This window comes from Panthera leo, chromosome F2, assembly GCF_018350215.1.
Source record: "Panthera leo isolate Ple1 chromosome F2, P.leo_Ple1_pat1.1, whole genome shotgun sequence".
Classification (NCBI taxonomy): Eukaryota; Metazoa; Chordata; class Mammalia; order Carnivora; family Felidae; genus Panthera; species Panthera leo.
The window spans coordinates 67,258,736-67,280,565 of NC_056695.1; the positions used below are offsets into that span (position 1 = coordinate 67,258,736).

Consider the following 21,830-nt stretch of genomic DNA (forward strand, 5'->3'; position numbering starts at 1 on the left):
CCTCAGCCTCTGGGACCTATGCCAACTCTGAGTAGTTAGTGTCAGAACTGGGTTTAACTGTACATGTCAGAAAACTGATGTGAGAACATAAATGCCTTTGCCATCCCGGGGACAGCTTGAGGGCAGAGGCTTCCTCTGCTTCCTTAGCTGCCCACAGGGCAAGTGGAGGAGGCACTCACACCCCTCTCCTCAACGGGCTGGCTTCCCAGGGCTCATCCGGAGCCTTCCCAGAGAACGGATATGAACGAGAGCACACCAGATGTGAACCAATTAGCCCCGTGAAAACCAAGGACGGCTTGCAGCTCTAGAGGGGCACACCTACCATCCACCCCCCACTCACCGCACCAGCCACTGAATGTTCGCTACATAGATGAAAACCAGATTGTACAAGGAATCCGTTTCTCCAAGCAAGCTGTTCTTTAAATTCTTGGCCTTTTTGCTGGGATTCTGTTGTAACCTCTCCACGCCACTGTAAATACCTCTCCCTCGGCTTCTGAATGTAGCCACTGGGAAGCCAGGTGCTCCACACCGAGATGACAGTCTCACCGTGCAAGAGACAGTTCAGAATTTCAGCCTCCTGAGGTCAGCCATCAGCTGACCAGAGTCACGGGCAAGGCACCTGGTGGGCTGCGTCGGGGTGAGGCTTTCCTCGGAGACCAGCTCTGCACAGGAAGGGGGTTCGCAGCTCTGGGCCTCTGGGGGTGTCTGCGTGGCCTGTCTTTACTTACATTCTCAGTTGTGAAATATGGCCAACGAACCTCCCGGCCTCTGAGGACCACCTGCTTTCTTCTCCAAATGCAATAGCCCTTTGAAGGAGTTTTCCAGGGTTCAATTCCGAGGTCTCAAGTGATTCTAGGCAGGGACAGCTTCCGAATGCCACACAAGGTGTAAAAAGGAAAATTCCATCACTCCTGCTTTCGCCAAGGCTGCCCCTTTCTCTCCCGCTCTGCCCGCTGCTCTATCTGGGGCTTCCCAGAGCCAGAATGTTCGTCAGGCCATGGCTCCCTTGTGCTGACTCATTATTACAAAGCCCTTCCCTGTCCATTTCACACAGGTTTCCCCATTAAGTAGGGCTTGTACCCATTCAATTATCTGCTGCATAATTAAATGTGTGTGCTCCTATAATGCCTTCCCCAAGCCTGGAAAGAAGCCGTGACTCAACCTTCCCCACCGAGTTACAGTTGGGTGCAAATACCCAGACAGATCTCGAGGCTGCATGTGGTCAGGCCACCTCTGGAGGCCGAGGCCAACACCCGACCCCTGACTTCAGAAGGAACTTTTCCAGCTTTAGTTTCTGCAGGGAACAATCATCTGTTCAGGCCCAAGGTCCACTTCTACCATTTGCACAGGTGTGAGCACAGGTCGGGGAAGCAGTCTGGACCACTCGCCAGCCCCACACCACCGAGGGCAGTATTTAGGAGGGGTGGGATTTAGGAAGGATGTTAGACTGGTTGTTGCTCTGCAGACAGTCGACTCGTGTTAGTGAGGTGGTGACCACAGGGGGTATCCAGAGTTTTCTAGGCTCTGCCACCCCCCTTCCAGGACCAGGTCTTAGGACCTGGACAGCAAGAAGCAACCAGGGTGGGCTCTCAGCTCCATATGGATTCCAGTGGCCCAGGAGCTCCTAAAGGGGATGGCGATTCCTGATGACTTTCAGAGGCCCCATCCATGACGCTCATGGTTGACAGCCATGCAGGTCCCCTCATGCCAGCCACACCGGCTTCTGAGCGGCCGTTTATCCCTCCTACCCAGCAGCAGAACAGAGGAAAGAGTCTTCTGCCCGTGTGGGGCAACAAAGCCAGGTGATTCGCTAACAGCTCAGACTTTAGATTTTTAGGTGGGAATTCCCTCCGGGGAAGAGGACTTATAGAATTATTCCTCTTCCCAGAACCAAAGGCAGGGGTGCCTGGAGGAGACCCAGACACATCCAACTTTTTACCACGGAGACGGGGAGAACGACCCACACTGACTACAGTCTCGGGGCGTTCTTAGAGCGGTTTCTGCTGGTTCTGTAGGTACAGAAGAAACACACATGGGAATGTGTGCATGCACTTGATGTGGCCACAGGACATCAAAACCACTGCTCCTGGTGAAACGGACGCTGATGGGGGAGAAGTTTAGTCCAGTTCAGGGTGTGAGCAGAAATAAGGCCCAGTGATAGAACCATCTAGAGGCAGGTCAGGGTGGCCAGGCAGCTGAGGCTGAGCAGGCGGGATCCCTGTGGTTCCCCTGTGGGTACTCCTGAAAAGCTGACTCAGGGTAGTGCACACAGTTGCCCTCAGGGTGCCCCTTTGCAACATGGTCACCTTTTCCCATGGTTCTGGTGCTTGCGTCTAAATGGTGACGACCATGTGTTGGCATATGCTTTGCCCCTCCACCTTGAACGTCCCCCACCCTATTCTCCACCGGCTGACCCCTTTCCATCTTCCCATCACCTTTCACTCCAAGCTTCACTGGGTTTCTTCTTTGCCCATCGCTAGACCCTTTGTTCACACTCATCACGGCACTGAGCATACCAGATTAAACAGGGTGGTTTACTCCCACTAGAGTCTCAATTCCTTGAGGGGGCGGTATACGCCTGGTGGAATACTTTTGGAGTTGTAAATTCCTTCCCTCAGGAACCACGCTTATGCAGAAACCTGGGGTTCAGGGTAAATACTTCTAACTGGATCAAAGGAGGGTTTTGTATAAATATTTTTTTTTTTTCTCTTGTCAAACCAGGACACTTTCATTACTGAGAACCTATGTTAAAATATAGACGTTCAGGTTCAAAAATGATTTAAAACTTGTTTACTGCTATGATTGCATATCACTGTGGCTTAGCCTTGTGAACCTTGCTTGAGTTAAGAAACAGAGGGAGCCGTGATTTTTCCTGAGATGAGCCGCATGTAAGTGACAGAGCCAAAGGGCTGTGCGATTTCTCTCCTCATCCCCAACCCTACTGCCCATCATTCAAAACGAATAAACCATGCAGTTTACGCCACAGACTGACTCACCCCAGACTCTTACAAAAAGTTCTAGTAAAACTCTGTGTCATCGAAAGGACACATGGTACAGATGCCTTTATATGAAATGTCCAGAAGAGGTAAATCCATAGAGTCAGAAAGCAGACAGGTAGGTGTCCAGGGCTGAGGGCAGGGGGAATGGGGAGCAGCTGCTCAAAAGGCAGGGGGTATCTTTTCGGGGTGGCACAAATGTTCTGGAATTAGTAGTGATAGTTGCACACCATTGTGAATGGACCACAAGCCTTTAAGACGGTGAATCTTATGTTATATAAATCTTATCACAGTAAGCAAAAAACCGAAAGGGGCTGTCTTACCTTCCTTCCAAAAGTACACTAAAAAATGTTCAAACTGTTTCATAATCACAACACTGAGGACTGGAAAAGATCATCATTTATAAAGTTGGGGACCATCTCGGCCCCACTGGTCATAGGAGACCTATGTCGTTTGGGTTTGTCGTGGATGACAGATTCCAGTTCAAGAACCTCTCTGGAGCTGTTCAGTAAAAATGTTCTCAGAGAACACTCAAGCACATTCAAGGCAAGGATAAATCACACGGATGCCGCACGGACAGACCTTTCCGAGACAGAGGGACAGCCACAAGACTCCAAAAGCAGATCACCCGGAGAATGAGGTTCAACATTTAGGCAAGAAGAATCATTTTGATTATTGAATTTGAAGATCTGATACCTTTGAAATGAAACACTGCACAAACTCTGCTGAAATAAGAAATACTTTCGATTTTTTTTTTTATGGATTATTCATTTTGAAAAGAACTATATGGTCCCAGGGAGACAAAGTATAAAGACATTTTGCTAGCTTAATGCAACCAAATCTGATTTGGGAATTATTATGAGGGGTTATTTAGTGCAGTTCTACATATTTTGTTTGTGATATAAATACACATATACATATATAGCTCAGGTATATATGTATGTATAAATACGTTTATTTCCTGTGCAAATCACTCTGTATTTCTTCTTTCCATAAGTCTAATACTGAATTATGGTGATGCAAAGGCCCTCAGGGTGTTGGGCTAACCCGTGAAAGGGCCAAACACCGCAGAAAGAAAATGATTACACACACACACACACACACACACACAGGATTTTCATAGTTATGGAAAATTAAGTAGGCACAACTGATTGCTCTGAGCCGGCAGGAAAACTTGGGCAACTAGCATAGGTCTGGACAACCATGGAAAGCCCACAGCAAGGACCACATCGTGACCAGCCACCAGAGAGTCAGGATGGTACACTTACCGAGAGCGTCCACTGGCGGGGGGCGCACGGTGACAAAGTGCAGGATACACAATTGACACAAAAAGGAAAATAATAAAGTCAAACTGGTATTCGAGCAGCAGGCTTACCCTTCTTTCATGTGTTACACAGTCCGAGGCTGGCCACCGAATTTTGTTTTAGGGCAATTAAACCCACCTCCACCAACAGCCGTGCGCCCAGGTTCCCTTCCCTGACTCACTCATATTCTTTCCTTCACATCTAAACAGAAATCTTCCTACTTAGTAAGCATCACCCCTAGAGAGGACAGGACGGCTCCTAAGAAGAGAGATGACTATATTCCCAAAAGAAGCCAATTAAGGTATCAAGAAAATCCTTCAAGTATAATTTATTATAACTTGCAAAGTAATTAGAGAAACCCAAGGAAGAAAACTTAAGCTAGGGTGAAAAAAAAAAAAAAAACAACTTAACATTTTAGGTTAACAGCAAATACCACATTAGTCTGGAATTCTGTGAGTCTGTTTGTTAGGTTTATAGTATTTGCTTTGCAGGGTCTGGCTGAAAAGGATAGATTGAATCTGTAGAAAGGTCAGGCTCAAGGGTTAATCCAGCAAAATGTTCCAGTCTCAGCGCTCCCAAAGAAAGTCCCTGATAAGCTTTTAGTAGTTACAGATTGAAACACAAGGCTTTACCATAATTAATTTTTACATTTAAATTAAGAGTAACATGGGAGTTAAAGGAGAAGGTTGCTGACTTCGTGCAGTACAGCGGCAGAAGCAGGCAAATGCCGTCAAATGTTTCCCACACCCAGTCCACACGCGCTTTGCCCGTGAAGGTATGGCCGACCCCAGGACCCCAAAGGGCCATGAGCTGACATCAAACAGCAGGGCTTGATGGGGACTCATGAGAGGCCTTTCAGAATGTGGGCTACTAGGCCAGCTCCACACCATGTCCCTGCCTTCCTGCTGCCTGTGTCTTCTCCCCATCAGCTGTCCCTAAGGCTGGCTCTGCCTGTGTCCCAACCCCGGACACCAGCCTGGAACTTCCCAGAGGGCAGGTACTGTCTCTGTAGCCCCCAACATCTGCCTGGAGTTTACTCCTGGTAGGTGTTCATAAACCTGCCTTCCAAAAACTGGGTACATTCACCCACAGCTGGAGCATCTGTCAAGGTGGTTTTTTTCCACATGTTTATTTATTTATTTTTGATGGGAGGGGGAGGGGCAGAGAGAGAGGGAGATAGAGAATCCCAAGCAGGCTCCATGCTGTCAGCATGAAGCGTGTCGCAGGGCTCAAACTGACGAACCGTGAGATCATCACCCGAGCTGAAATCACGAGTTAGGCACTTAACCAGCTGAGCCACCCAGGTGCCCCTGCCAAGTTGTTTTAAAATGGTTTTGAGGTGCACCTGGGTGGCTCAGTTGGTTGAGTCCAATTCTTGGTTTTGGCCCAGGTCTCGATCCCAGGGTCATGGGATCAAGCCCAGAGTTGGGCTCTGCACTAAGCTTGGAGCCTGCTTAAGATTCTCTCTCTCTCTTTCTCTCTCTCTCTCCCTCTTTCTCTCTCTCTGTCTCAGCCCCTCTCCCTTGCTCACCGTGCTCTCCCTAAGATAATAAAATAAAAATCTTAAAAAAATAAAACATCTAAAACAAAATGGAATGGTTTTGAAATTAAATCTAGCCAAATCTACCAAAAAACATTCAAAGTTTTTTGATGGTAATATTTAAATACCTTTAGATTATAAATTACCACTCTATATTACAGTAAAAAAAAAAAAGAGTTAAATAAAACATGTGACAAAAGGTGATTATCTGCAGAGTGAAAATTAAGGTAAATTAGTCACATACAAAAATTACACCCCAGGGCCACCTGGGTGTTTCAGTCACTTAAGCATCCAACTTCGGCTCAGGTCATGATCTTGTGGTTTGTGGGTTTGAGCCCTGCATCCAGCTCTGTGCTGACAGCTTGGAGCCTGGAGCTGCTTTGGATTCTGTGTCTCCCTCTCTGTCTGCCCCTCCACCGCTCACTCTCACAGTCTCTCTCGGGTCTCTCAAAAATAAATAAATGTTAAAAAAAAAATTGCACCCCATATGTGTCTGCCTATGTCAAAGGCAGTGCTACAACCATGCTTAAATTAAATGCACAAAGGAATTTGAAATTTTGAAAAAAAGAGTCAGAAGAATTTTTAGATCAAAGATCACAGTTTTTTTAAAAAGGCACGGCAGAATGCTGCTTGGTGATCTCCTGAAAACACATTAAAAGGTAAGTGATTATTTGGTTATCAGATTCAGTTCTATCAGGACAAAAAAAAAAAAATGTATCCAAAGCACGTGTCTATCCCAACATATGGTGTAAATCTCAGAAGGAACTACTAACACTTTATAAGCCAAGAGTCCAGGAAGGGACCACTTGAGGGAGATGATACAGATGCCTCTATAAGAGTCCTGGCAGAAAAGGGAAACTACCGGTAACCAGACCCAAAAATTAACTCGAAGCCTCAGATAACCAGATTTCTTCTGGCCCTTGTAGCATTCCCGCTCCATTCTCAGGCTACCCATCTTCCAGGAGAGCGCTCCATTCTAAACAGTCAGAATGACGACTCTGGTACCTTCTAGAAGGTTCCATTCACCCCAGAAATACACAAATGTGTGCACTCAGGTCAAATAAAATGCACTTATATATTGTAGAAAAAAAAATTATAAAGGATAGAAATAAAAACTGCTTTCTGGTTGTACTCTGGAGTAACTAGAAAATTATCTGGAACATTCCAAGCTACTGATCTGACTTGGCTCATAGATGTAACTACACCACCATGGCCACCTTGTCTGGAAGGACATGGTGCCCGACACCACCAGGTACATGGCTAGGGGCTGAGGGATGGATGCTTCAGAAACCCTTGGTCAGAGCCTCCACTCACTACCTTCAGGCCCAAGGGCCCCACGAAGCCCCACAACCAATGCCAATTATTCTGAATCCCAGGACCAGAAGCATCTATCTCTTCATGTTACCCAGTCCAGCACCCTAGGTGTCCTGAAACTTTCTACCGGGTGCCTAAAAGGGGAGCTCATTATCCTCTCCAGGCAGCCCGAGCCAGTGCTGGGCAAGTCTAATTGCCAGAAACTTCCTTTTGTGTGGCACTGTAATCAACCCATCAGGCTTTTCCCGTAGGTCCAAATTCTGCTAATTGGACAATGCCAGGGACTTTGAGTGACAGATGAAGACTAGTTCAGCCTCCATGGAGCATTCAGATAAAAGGATTATCACTGCAGCCAAGAACTTAAGGCCTCTGGAAAGACAGCTCTGGAACAGCTCCTTTTTAATTCCCTCATCCTCTTCACCAAACTCCCAGACCTTTTCCGAGCTGGAAGTATCTCCCCTGGACCTTCCTTCCAAATCCCTTCTATCTCAAAGTTGCTAAGCTGTCAACTACATGGAATTCGGTTCCAACCTGTTCTTCCATGGGACCCCAGATTCAATGGAAGTGGATGACTGGCTTACTTATGAACATTGACCTCTGGACACACTAAAATGTTACTGGCCACAAACCCCATTCGTTGTCCAACACTAGCTCCCTGGTGCACTGAGAAGATATAATGTACATTCGAGAAGCACTAAGACCAAGAACACACATCCAAAACTAACAACTGAGGCCAATACTAACAGAACATCTGATTATGAGTGAAAACTCTCCTGCCTTGGGGCGCCTCAGTCAGTTAAGCGTCAGACTTCAGCTCAGGTCATCATCTCACAGCTCATGGGTTCAAAAGCCCATGTCAAGTTCTGTGCTGACAGCTCGAAGCCTGGAGCCTGCTTTGAATTCTGTGTCTCCCTCTCGCTCTACCTCTCCCCGACTCATGCTCTGTCTCTCTTTCTCTCAAAAAAAAAAAAAAAAAAGAAAAAGAAAAAAAAATTTAAATTCTCCTGCCTTTATCTTGAAATGGTCTTATGGTTTTTCACAAGAACTAGGAGGGCATTTTTTAAAAATGTCCAAGCTTTAAAACTTTGTCCAGTCCTCACCCCACCGTCCACCAAACTACTCCATCTCTCCAAATGTATTTTCCTCAAATACCAAATGAGAACCTCTCATTTAAGGAAAAGAGGAAATTTGGTTTGGGGGATTTCTACCTAAAAATTTCCCCAAACAAACACTAAGCACAGAGTAGCCTCAGGGGAAAAACAAAACATTTCATCAGTTGTGAGACAACAACTTCAAAAACCTGTTATCAAGAAGAACAGTCTGGAAAGAATGTCACCTTCTCAAGTTTGAGTCCCTACATCCTGGGTCTTAGTAAAACATCACAAATGCTTGCAAAGTGGATGTAGCTAGATTTTTCTGTGCACATTCGAAGTCCACGCTGGAAGAGCAGAGTTGGGTCTCGTATCTGACAGCGGGCCAGCTGATGGAGGACAGTCAGCAGGGAGGTGGGCAGACAGCCACGAGGCACCAGGCTGGTGTCCCCTAGAGAGCCCCCAGACTCACGAACACCCTGAAAAATCTCTCTATACAACAACAGCTCCCAGCTTCCCACTGCAGCCGTTTCTAACATTCTCACAAGACTTAATAAAGGGTTTCGGAGATTATAGGCTGTGAAAGATGGAGGAGAAAATGACATAATTTCTGTAATAATTACTAGAGGACATTTGCATGAAGGCTTTTATGCGTTATCCCAAGGCTTCCAAGAAATTTATAGGTTTCATTACAACGCACAATAGGGCACGGAAACTGTCAAATTTTGGAGACAAAGGTGGGGGGAGGGAACAAGTCAAGCACAACTTTGCAAGGGCCTCAAATTAATAGATATTCTGCACTTGAGAACTTTAATTCAGATGGATTCTATTTGCTCCTGTTCTCCAGGGCTGTCACAGGCAAGGAAGTCTGAATCGAATGCTTTCTGCTTCAAAGACAAATCAAGCACATGTTCATTTCCCCAAAGTAACACTATGCAAAGCAGAATTTGTAGAGTTACCTTTTTTTGCTTTCTTCTGCAGTTTCAGCGTATCTGAGGACTTCTTTTTTATCTCTTGGCGGGCTTTTTTATATTCTAAGAGAAAGAAGAATTATTGAATAATTTTACCACCTTGCTCAACAGAAAATCTTTTAGGAACAACCATTACTTTCATCACAGAAAGAATGAACAATGATACGCAATAAACAGCTTAATCAGGGTACTATATGGTAAAAATCTCCTGCTGAAGGGGTTATTCACATGAAAACCAACAAAATGCACCCTGGTCTTTTCCTGATAGAATTCACTCATATCAGCTGTGAGGAAAGACATCATTTGGGAATACTTTACTAAAAGTGAAAAATCCACAATTTCTCAGCTCGTGTCAGGAAATTGAAGAATAGGATTTGCTTTCCCAAGGCCCCCAGTTTGCAGTGCTCTGCTCAAAAAAGAACCCATGTAGCAAAACACTGGCCAGATGTTACCATTCAGAGAAGAGCACTGAAGACTATAGCGTGAGAAATCAGACGGTGTCAGGGGGGAAGAAACTGCGAAACGCCCAGCTGCCTTAGCCTCATTCTCACATCAACACCAAGGCCGGCACCAGACCCCCCAGAGGAGGGGGCGACCCACAAACACCACACTTCCCCTGACAACCACCTCCGCTTCCCCTACAGGTCTACACCTATTCCTGGATTTCTCATTTCTGTTGCTGGCACCTCCATCACCCAGATTCAGACGTCTGAAATGACAGCTGCCTCTGACACTTCTCTCCTTTGCTGCCCTGGTATGCATTCAATTGACTGCCAACTGTTCCAGTTCCCTTGCAGCCTTCCCCGATGCCTCCCTCCCTGCTGGTGCCATGCCACCAATCAGACACCTCAGTCACGTGCTCATGCGATCCACTGTTAGCCAACCCTTTCATTCTGGTTCACACCCCCCCAGATCCACCCACGAGCTTTCTCTCCCCGACACTTTACTGCAGTTATGAGCCTCCCAGCAATGAATGGCTCCTGCCCCTGCCACGATGCCAGCACTCCCACCCATGGGTTCCAGGAAGACCGGCTTGGGAGGTGTCTGTCTGGACCACTCTGCCCCCGGCGGCCGGCACACGAGGGACTGGGACATGTTTGCTGAAGCATTTCCAAAGAAGGCAGCAGTTCTAGGGATGCCTGGGTGGCTCAGTCGGTTAAGCGTCTGACTTGGGCTCAGGTCATGATCTCGTGGTTCACAGGTTCGAGCCCCGTGTCAGGCTCTGTGCTGACAGCTTAGAGCCTGGAGCCTGCTTCAGATTCTGCGTCTCCCTCTCGCTCTGCCCCTCCCCTGCTCTCTCACGCTCTCTCTCTCTCTCTCTCAAAAATAAAGAAAAACATTTAAAAAAAATTAAAAAAAAAAGAAGGTGGCGGTTCTGGACAGGAGACCCAAGGATAGCTTGTATCATTAAAAGTTTGGTTTTCAAGATGTGTTGTGATGCCTGAAGTATGAATCTTTGGCAATTCACATTTAATTTACCTGATCGCAATTAATACCACCAAGAATCTGGGCTCTCAGCAACGGGGGGATGTTTCATGGGATCACTTTTGACTCCTTATTCTCCAACACAGAAATGCCTCCAGGAGACATGGGAACAGAGTGGGCCCTTAGGATGACACCAGCAGAGGCACCAGGCGGCAGCCGGCAATACCCGTGCCTCTGCTCGGAACACGCGTACTACTACGCAGAGGACAGCTTGCCCCCCTGTACCTTTTGCGTGGTCTTTATCCAGCTGGTTAGCCACTTTCTTCCATTCTTCCATCTGTTCTTGAAGCGGGTTTATCAGACAATCAATTAAAGCGCTTTCACCAAAAAGAAAGAAGAAATTAGATACATTCTGTTGTCAAGATTTACACTTGGCTGTCAAAAGTACCTAAATCAAGGATTTCATGATGCAAGACAAGGCAGTATACTAAGCCCAAGTTCACACCCAAATCCCTCCATTTCGTAACAACCTTATTCTCTCCAGAGACTGTTAGGAAGCCATAAGCATGACTGGTTGGAGCAACATCTCTTCTTGTTTCCCCTGCTTATCTTCTGACTCTTGTATTAACGAGCACGGATGCAGACCAGCGGGGTCACCCCTCTGGCTGCACAACAGAAGCACCTGGAGAGCTTTAAAAAGGCGAGGACGCCAGGGCTGCACCCCATACCTAATGCCTGGCATGAACTTCGAGGGTGGGACCCCGTTATTACTAATTTTTAAAAAGCCAGGGGTGCCTGGATGACTCAGTTAAGCAATCTGACTCCTGATTTGGGCTCAGGTCATGATCTCATGGTTCGTGGGTTCGAGCCCCACATCTGGCTCTGTACTGACAGTCTGGAGCCTGCTCTCCCTCTCTCTCTACCCCACCCCTGCCCGCATACTCTCTCTCTCAAAATAAATACACTATATATATATATATATATATATATATATATATATATATATGTATACACACACACATATACATATACATATATATGTATGTGTATGTATATATTTGTACATATACATATACGTATATACATATATGTATATGTGTATATATATACACACATACATACACACACACACACACACATACATAAAAGAGCCACATGAGTCTGATGTGCATTCAGGATTATGGTCATGACTGTAGGCTGTGGACAGCCTGGAGAAAGAAAAGCTGAATGATGAGCTCTTAGATCAGAGGGTATCCCCAGGGACTCCCTGTATTTTGTGCAGGGTCCCAAACAGATCACACATAAGCACGTGGAAAGGCAGCTCCCCACCCAGAGGAATCATGCAAGGCATGGACCCCCGAGGTTTTTGTCTGTGTAATGGAAGGAAAATGGACACATTCTGACATTTACAGAGATCCTGTAGGAAAATTAGAAAGTGCCCATAAATTGCCTGAATTGCACTGATGAGATGTACTAAGAAGGTGTTCTCAGACTGCCTTTTGATCACAGAGCCTCCTGAAAACCTTCAAGTTCTCGGTACAGTTCCCTCTTTTCCTCCTCAGGGTCTACGTGGCACTCCCCCGTTCGTACACACTCCCTCCAGCCATCAACACAGCTCACTCCCTTATTTCTTCCAGGTGTCTGTTCAGATCTCTCTCTGGAATATACTCACTCCCTAACCACCCAGGGTCGAATGGCCACCACCCGTCTCCTCTCCGTGTGCCTCCCCTGGTGGCATTCAGCAGCCCCTGACGTCATGTCACGTGTACATAGTGCCCAGAGCGTAAGTCCCATGAGAACAGGACATGGTCCTATTTAGTGCTACACCCCACACTCCTTAACTAAGATAGTGCCTGGCACACAGTAGATGCTCAATAAATCATGGTTGTTGAATTGGTGTCCCCTCATGACTCAAATGTGCAGACCACAGGCTTGCAAATAAACCCGGGAGACAAGCGTGAGAGGAGGTGCTGCATGGTCTGGGGAGCATCACCCAGGAGCCAGCAGGAGGGAAGGCAGGCAGATGTCATCACCTGCTATCCAGGCACTTTCTGCTGGAAATGTGTAGATGTTTCATAAATTTTCACAAGAACCCTTTAGAGACCACTATCCCCATTTTATAGTAGCTATGATTCCTGCATGATTCCAGCGCCTGAACGGCCAGTCCAGGGCTCAAACCCAGGCCTGGCCATCTCCAAGACCAGGCACTTCCCAGAACATTCTGCCACCTCCCACAGTGGCCCAGCCAGGGCCAGGGTCAGAGGCATCTCACTTGGGCGTATCTGTAAAGCAGAACACTATCCGTAAAGCAGAATGGTATGAGAGTGGTGAATTCTGCCCATCTTCTTGGAAGAATGCCCCCCTCCCTCCCACTGACTGGAACACGGATGACTCCACATCCTCGTGCCAGCCGTTGCCATTTCCACCCATGCTGGCAGCGCGGGGCGCTCGATCGCTACCGCTGTCCTCCATGGAGGGTGGGCCCACAGCTGCTCCTCCAGGGGTTCCTGCAGGGGGCGGCTGCACCGCTCTTCCACCAGCGGAGGGCGAGCAGAGACACACAGGAGCACAGAGAAGACCCCCAAAGTGGGGTGCAGGATCCACGAGGGCAGGGACCCAGGCAGGCTGGTTGTCCGCCACATTCCCAGCACCCAGGCCAGTGCTGGCATGCAGCGGGCGACCAACGAATACTCGTTCAATGAGCGAGCAGAGCGATGGGCAGTGGGGACTTCGATGCTACGGGGAGATGATTGCTGCTTCGGGTGGGCAGGCGAGTCACTGCCTCCTTAACCTGAAACCAGCAAGGGCACACGCGATCGGGGCAGGATATGCTCCTCACCTCGAAAACTGCCTCAGCTTGGCTTCTATGCTTCTGTGCCTCATGCACATCCTCGTCAGGGCAGAACCGATCTCCCTGGTACCACCTGAAACAGAAACACACGCATAGTTGAGGGCAGGAGACACACTGGAATCATTGAAATCCTTAAAAAAAATTTTTTTAAGTTTACTTATTTTGAGAGAAACAGTGCCAGTGGGGGGAGGGACAGAGAGAGAGAGAGAGAGAGAGAGAGAGAATATCCCAAGCAGGCTCCGCACTGTCAGCACAGAGCCTGATGCGGGGCTCGATCCCACAAATCATGAGATCATGACCTGAGCTGAAACTGAGAGTCAGACGCTTAACCGACTGAGCCACCCAGGTGCCCCAGAATCACTGAACTCTTGAAAAGAGAATGAAATAATTTGAAAACAAGCCATATTTCACCATGTGATAAAACCCAAGCCACTGCTTCTCACCACGCATGTGTGCGCATACACACACACACACACACACACACACACAGGGTGACACATTTTCCTATAATCACCAAAATAGAAGTTACTTTTACTGTATGCAATGCCCAGTAATATTTTCTGTTCTATCTGATTTTCTTTAAATGCTGTGACCCAGAAATTGGTTTTACAACCCACTACTGGATCATGACCTACAATCTGAAAAACACTTCCCAAGGAAAATGATCAAAATAGTATCCTGACTTTCAAGGAAAAGCTGTTGTTTTCTTCTGTTTTCCACTTCTGGCAAAATAACCCTCTTCACGTTATTTAGAACAGCTAACAAGGCTACTCCGGCTAATTGTTTCAAGATACATATTCTAGAATACGAGTAATTCAGAGACTAGCAAGGCCAAAGCAGAACGAAACAAGGGAGCATTTTCTGAGGGGGTTGGGTAGCACTAGTGAAAGGGGGTCCCGCACTGAACAAATGTCAATGTAAGCTGTAATTCAGTTTTATTTTCCCGAAATTCTGGTCACGCCGCTCCCTTCAGGCACACCCTCTTTAAGACTATTTGTGAAGCGCCCTTCCTGCCCCCTCCAAGAAACAATGCCCGAATCAGCACTTACTTGGGCGTAGGGAGCACGTCACATCTACAGATGGGAATTCTGCACCAAGCACTGGAAAAGCTCAATTATAAATGTTATGAAAACATTGGGGCTCATGAAATTGGGGAGGGGGAATGTCACATGAAGCACTATTTTTCACAGACAAGGCCCTCAAGGGAAAGCTGTAGGCATTTATGGTAGGTTTAACGAAGCCAAGTTAACGGGAAAGAAATTCCCTCCTTTATTAGTGCTGGTGATGTTATTATGGTTCGTATCTCCCCCTCTGCCTTCTCTTCTAGAAAGGTCAATGTGCTATTTCAGTTCCTCTTATTTGCCATTTTATTCTGCAAAACTAGCAGGTTTCCAGAACCAAATAAATTAGTGTTAATAGTAATAAGTATTCAATATGAATATTTCTATATTTTAGTCTGAAAAGAGAAGTCTTCTAGAACAATTCTCCCACTCCTCTAAAACAGGGTTTCTCAGGGGCGCCTGGGTGCCTCAGTTGGTTAAGTGTCTGACTCTCGGTTTCAGTCAGATCATGATCTCATGATTCGTGGGATCGAGCCCTGCATCAGGCTCTGTGCTGACAGTGCGGAGCCTGATTGGGATTCATTCATTCATTCATTCATTCTCTCTCTCTCAAAATAAGCAAGCTTAAAAAAAAAACCTCACAGGGTTTCTCAGCCTGAAGACTACCCACATGTCAGTCAGATGATTCTCTGTTGGGGGGGGGGGCTATCCTGTACATTGTAGCATGTTTAGCAGTATCCCTGGCCTTGACCTTCCACAAATCAGTAGCAGCCCCCAATTTTGTGACATCTAGACATGTCTCCAGGCAGTACAGTGTTCCCTGGGGAGCAAAATCCCAGTTGAGAAGAAGCACTGCTGTAAGAGAACCTGAGCAAGACCTAAAGGTCACCGGAGGCTGACTTTTTAAACGGCCGAAAGTCTTGGTAAAATGTTGCCCTTTAGCTGCTGGCACCTGCAGCCACTCTGGAGTTAGAAACCACCTGGGCATCCCCATCTACTGCAGCTCACCATGCTCCACCCGGGAAAACCAGTAGAGGGCGCTGTTTGCATGCGCACTACTTGCCTCCTGGGCTCTCTACAGGTTCTGCTAAGCCTTTATTGCTTATAAGCAGGGACGAGGAACACTTTATCCCCAGGGAAATATCTCCTATTTTTCCTGGGCCTTCATTTGACTCAAAGTTAATAACCCGGCCATGCAAGGAAACCGGCACACTCATTCACTGCTGGAAGGAGTGTAAACGAGTACTTTTCTGGAGGAGAATTTGGCCGTGTCTATCCAGAAAAGCCTTCAAGACAAGTCCCCTGTTTGACCTGGCAAACCTACTTCTAGAAATTTAACCAGAGAAAACAATTAAGGACGAAAGCAAATCCCCACCTATGAGGACAGTCATCGAAATGTTGTTGACGACAAGAAAAACTGGAAGCAAAATCTCATTGTAGGGAGCAGGGCAAATAAAGCATGGAGCACAGACATACCCTGTCATAGCACGTAGTTACCTAAAATGCAGGACGGTGGTGTTTAAGGTCGTGGGAAGGTATGGCATCTGTATAGAGCTTAGGCTGTGCCAGGCCCTGGGGTAAGCGCTGTGCACACATGAACTCATTCAATCCTGCAAAATCCTGGTTGTGCTAGTATGATTACCCCCGTTTCCATCAGTGCCTTGTGGAATTTGTCCAGGGTCGCGCTGTCAGTAAGTGGGATTCCAACCCAGACTCAAGCTCCAGAGCCTATGCGTTTAACCACCCGACACACAGCGTTTACTACAGACCCAGGAAGGTAGGCAGGGGCAGGACAGAGAGCCTAGAATGAATCCCGCTGAATTTACTTAGCGACACGCTATTATGGGTGTTAGGCCCTTAAAGCCCCGCTCTTAAATTCTGGTTCCGGACCCTAGAAATGTCGAACTGGTCCCAGAGGACTGAGCTCCAATCCTTGCTAGGCTAACACTGAGAGCTAAGTGGTGGGCAGCTGCCTCACTGACAACCTATGCCTCAGTTTCCTCAAGATTGATTTCTAGGCTTGGAAATGATCACCTCAAGGTTGGTTCCTTCACCCCATTTCTCTGCTCCATTCTTTCTCTCACCTTCCCAGACATTTTCCATAGACGGCCACCAGTCACGTGTCATCTCCAGGAAAGCCCAATGCTTCCCAGAAACAGCTGACCTACAGTGCGATAACCAGCAGTTTCTAAACATGCTGTCTGTGCTCACCCCCGGACCCTGCGGCACAGGAAACCCTGAGAGGGGAGGAAATAAAAACCGCAAAGAAAACTTCCAAATGGCAGTTGTCTCCGTCCAATTGGCACAGAGCAGATGACATCCTCTGTGGACCCCGGGACCCAGCCGCTGGAGGGACTGCTGATCTAAGCAACATGGGGCATCCTAAAAATAGCTCTATGTGTGGAGGTGCTTAACATCTCATGCTCTTCCTGACCCTGGCTAAAACTTAAAAAAAAAAAAAAAATCAGCAAGTTCGAAAGAGCTTTCAGAGGAAACCGGCTGTAGCTACAAAGACAGAGCAGACATGTGGAAGGGCTCTGACTTGACAGTGAGAATATTTATGGAATCAAACGGCTGGGTTGAGACGCTCAGGAGCCTGTGAGTGAGGACAAGCTCTTACTCGTTTCTGTGCTGCCTGTACCCAGCACTGGTGCCGGATGAAGGAACCAACATTTACCATTCTGGGAGCAAATCACCACGCTGGCTCTACCTGGAGGCAGGACCACGGACTGGGTTTGTCTTTTCTTTAATCCATAAATCTTGGTGTGTGTTATAAGTGCACACTATACAATGTCCAACATCAACAGGAGATTCTTCTCTTAGAAAAGATCTATACTGATGCGAGCTCAATCTAAAGAGAGAATGGTATATTCGCTTCCTATTGTTTTTGTAATAAATTACCACAAACTTACTGACTTAAAGCAACACACATTTATAATCTTATAGTTTTAGAAGTCAGAAGTCCAAAATCTGTTTCACTGGGCTAAGATCAAGGCCTTGGGAGGGCTGCAGTCCTTCCAGAGGCTCCAGGGAAGAATCTGTTCCTTGCCTTTTCCAGTTTCTAGGGGCTGCCTGCATCCCTTGGCTTGTGGTCTCTTCTAATATCTTCAAAGCCAGCTACTTAGCATCTTTTGTCTTCTCTGACCTCTGTACTGTTCTCACATCTTCTCGGACACTGATTCTCTCTACCTGCTTCCTATAAGAATCCTTGTGTACACAGACCCAGCTGGAGAATCCAGGATAATCTCCCCGTCTCACGATCCTTAACTGAATCACATCTGCAAAGTCCTTTTGCCTTACACTGTGGTAACATAGTCACAGGCTCCAGGGGCGAAGATGTAGACATCTTTGGGGAGGCATTACCCTGCCTACCAGCACTGCATAAGAGTTGCTCATTTGGAGACTGCAGAGGGGCAATGCGTGTCTCACCAGAGCCTATGGATTGTCAGCTGGTTAAGTCTGGGCCAATGATCTAATTCCACCCCCACCCCCCACTCCCGGCAGTGGCTGGTCTAGGGATGGGACAAGGAGGAGAGGTTGTCGTAGAAGCCTGTGGGGAAAAGACCCTGATCTGAACATCAACACAACAAAGAGACACCACAGGATGTAAACAGAAGCAGGGTGCCCAGTTACTGCAGTCACCTATCATCATGGCCATGGGGACACCTGCCTCAGGATGAGACCCGTCCTCTGAAACTAACACACACAGCCTGGTCTTCCTCTGGACCCAGAGCTCCTGTTTTGTAAGAGCATACATCTCCTTTTTTTTTTTTTTAATGTTTATTTTTGAGAGACAGTGTGCATGAGCAAGGGAGGGACAGAGAAAGTGGGGGACAGAGGATCCAAAGCGGGCTCTGAGCTAACAGCAGACAGCCTGACACGGGGCTCGAACTCACAAACCGTGATGAGATCACGACCTGAGCCAAAGTCAGACGCTTAACGGACTGAGCCACCCAGGGGCCCCACATCTCCTTATTTTTAAAGCCACTTTGATTTGGTTTTGTTTCTCGCCAGTTGAAAGGAGAAGAGAGCAGGGAGCAAGGGCCTCCCGTGCTTCCCCGTAGCACCAGGAAGCAAGCTGCTGCTGAAAGAAATAACGGTCTCCAGTGGCTGCGGATGTAGATACACTTTATGGCAAAAATCTTAATTCTTTTCCATGTGGTACATGTAAGAGCTTTCTCCTGTAACAAGCAAAGGTTTTTCATAATAAAGTAGCACAAAATCAGTCAGTGATCTAAATTGGATGGTTTGCAAAGGAGCCCAACAGTGGAGAAAAAAGAATAGGGTCCAGAGGCTAGACTAGCAAAGTATGGATGTCGGGGCAGAATACTATGTTTTGCACCTGAAGACACTTAAAAATTCCATAAATGTTTGCTGAGTGGTGCACCAGTTTCCTGGGGCTTCCGTAACCAAGCACCCCAAACCAGTGGGCTTAACACAGCCACAACGTATTGTCCTCACACATCTAGAGGCCAGGAGTCTGATGGGGCCGTGCTCCCCTGGGAACCTGCAAAGGAGAATCCTTCCTGCCTCTTCCCAGCTTCTGGTGGTTCCAGGCAATTCCTGGCTTGTCAAAGCTTCACTCCCGACTGTGTCTTCATTTTCGAGTGGCGGTCTCCCCTGTGTGTCCGTCTTCACATGAGGCATCTGTGCCTGTGTCTGCATGTGTCTGTGTCCAAATTTCTCTCTTCTTCTAAAGACACCAGCCACACTGGATTAGGGCCCACCCTAATGACCTCACCTGAGCTTGATTACACCTGCAAAGACCTTATGTCCAAATAAGGTCATATTCACAGATACTGGGGGGGGGGGGGGCGGGGAGGACTTCAACCTATCTTTCTGGAAGACTCAATGCACCCATAATGGGGATCTACCATGCAGCAAGAATTAAAGTGATTCTGAAGAGGACAACAAGGGTCTGACCCTTAAGGGGCCAGCAGACTGTCAGGCAGGGATAGCTACAAAATGGGGCAAAGGAATGCAACCTTTGCAGCATCCCTGTGGGGTTGGTATTCTCATCCCCATTTTATAAATGGAAAAACGAGCTCAGGAGAGTTCGCTAACTTGCTGAGGGCTACAGGGCTGGGAAGCGCAGAGCCAAGATCCAAGCCCCACATTTACTGATACTGAAAGGCCCTTTCCCACTATGATAAGCTGGAGACATTCCCAACTGAGGACAAAGAGGCACGCTAAAATAACAGAATGCAAACTATTTAATGCCATTTTGGGGATGATAAGGGAAAATAAGGAGCTGCTATCATCCCTCCCCACCCCCCCCCCCAACAAAGTCCTATAGGGCTACACCCTTCAGAACGCAACTGGCCACAGTGGCTTTGCAAAGGCGGGACCATGGTGCACACCCAGTGGCATCGTCCCATCCGCCCACGCTGCCTCATTTGCAGGCGGCTTCCGTCTCCCCACGCAGCAGGGGACTAATGCACAGGCCATGGAGGGGTCTACAGCATGCAGGTGGCCAGGGAGGACTGAAAAGCCAGTCTGTCAGGCCCAGCTTCTGCGGCAGGAGGGGGGAGGGGGGAGCAAGATTTAAGAATCGCTCGAGTGACAGCGCAGGGTGACAATAAGTCACTGTGCGTCCCGGAGGCCCTCTGAGGGCTCATGTTGTTGGGAAGCCTGATTAGCAGTCAGAAAGAACCACTGGACAGGAGGGCTCTCTCTGAGGCCTCTGCAGGAGAGGGCTCAACAGGACAGGGCCCCCCACCTACCGCGGGGTTTGTCGACCCCAACACTGCCTACATCTTGGACCAAATCCTCTGTTGCACGGGGCTGCCCTGAGCACTGCTGGGTGAAACACACCCCAAGTCGTGATGACCAGAAATGTCGCTAGACATTTGCCAGGGTGGGGAGGGGGGGGCAAAATGGCCCCTGTCGAGAACCACCGGCCAAGGGGGAATTGTGACCTTTTCCCATAAGAGGGCTCGCTGACCTTGGTGCGGGGTCTTGAGAAGCCACAGGTGACATATTCAGCCGTACCAGCAGCGGCTAGGAGAGGGGGCTAATCTCGCCACCCACCCCCGGCTTCCTAAGCACAGAGGCAATAGGAGCCTCCTGTTGATGTGACCAAGAAAATACTCCACTCGCCGTTAAAGAAACATTAATTTCAAAACACACGGCTGACATTCCCCACAAAGTCAACAGGCACTAACTCCCTCCCCTGCGGCCTTAGGGACACATTAATTCCACCAGAGGCAGCTTATGTTCAACTGTAAAAACAGCTATGAAAGGGAGGCGGAAAAGTACACGTGAGGCAAGACCCCAGGCACAGAAGATCCACCGCGGGTGGAGTTAGGAAGGGCTCCTTTGTGGGACCCACGAGAGCTCAGAGGAACAGGGCGGTGGAGTAAGTGACCTCCGACCGCCCAGCAGCTCGTGACTTCTATCTGGACGCAGGCCAGCAATGCACTGACAGCCCCAAAGCGTCTCTGAAGATGGGTGACACCGGACACCAAACAGGCGTCACAAAACCCTCACTCTGTCCTTGCTGCACCCGGATGCATGAAATTGCTTCCTGCGCCCATCCGGTTAAAGTTTAAAAGATCTAAGATGGGTGGCCGTGTGTGGTTCCCAGGCATATGACCACCAATCACACCAAATGCACCAAACACATCAATTTCAGACTGGAGGTCACCCCTGTGACACATTTTTATCAGGAATTTTTTTCCAAAACGTATCTGCTTTATCCACGCCAAATCTTACCTCTTGTGGTATGTGACCCTGTCCCCTTCCCCCACTGACCTCAGAAGAGTTCTGGGGGCCCAGTCCCAGCTGCATTCCACCCACCCCACGCCACATACCTGACTGACATGTGGCCCCCAAGCAGCCTGCAGGCCCTGGGGCTCCCACAGCCCCACTCTCACTGTGGCCAATCCGGAGTCGTGGCACCAGCTCCCTGTCCTCTCCCAGACTAACACGGGGATCAAGAAGAAAAGCAGTAGAGAGGTTAAGAGAGCTCGGCTTTGAAGTCAAACAATGTGGATTCAAAGCCCAGCTCCCCTCCCGCCCCCCCCCCCCCCCAGCTCACTAGCTGTGTGACCTCGGGAAGGGTCTAACTTTCTTAGACTCACATGTGGATGACTGTACTCTAACAAACAGCGAGCCCGACTCGTGTTTCAGGTCATCTCTGTTGTGCACATCACACCCGAAGAGCATCACCTGTGATTCAGGGTTTGGGCTTCTTGTGAAACAGTCTGAGTATCCCAGATTTTTATAGTCTTGTCCCCTGATCTTTCACAATTGCCTCATCCATATGTCATCTGATG

At 48.0% G+C, this 21,830-nt stretch overlaps 1 protein-coding gene across 9 annotated transcripts in view; it reads right to left on the reverse strand.

Moving 5' to 3' along the window:
• The window catches only part of MTSS1 (MTSS I-BAR domain containing 1), a 163,209-nt gene that overhangs the window by 22,859 nt on the left and 118,520 nt on the right, over positions 1-21,830 (reverse strand). For 6 of the 9 annotated variants that reach the window (XM_042924111.1, XM_042924109.1, XM_042924116.1 and 3 more), the window contains exons 4-7: positions 13,481-13,565; positions 10,927-11,018; positions 9,205-9,279; positions 4,265-4,276 (exon numbers count right to left, since the gene is read on the reverse strand). In XM_042924111.1, coding sequence (XP_042780045.1) covers positions 4,265-4,276; positions 9,205-9,279; positions 10,927-11,018; positions 13,481-13,565 — 264 coding nt within the window. The remainder of the gene's footprint in view (positions 1-4,264; positions 4,277-9,204; positions 9,280-10,926; positions 11,019-13,480; positions 13,566-21,830) is intronic. The other 3 variants (XM_042924117.1, XM_042924114.1, XM_042924110.1) reach the window with 1 other exon arrangement.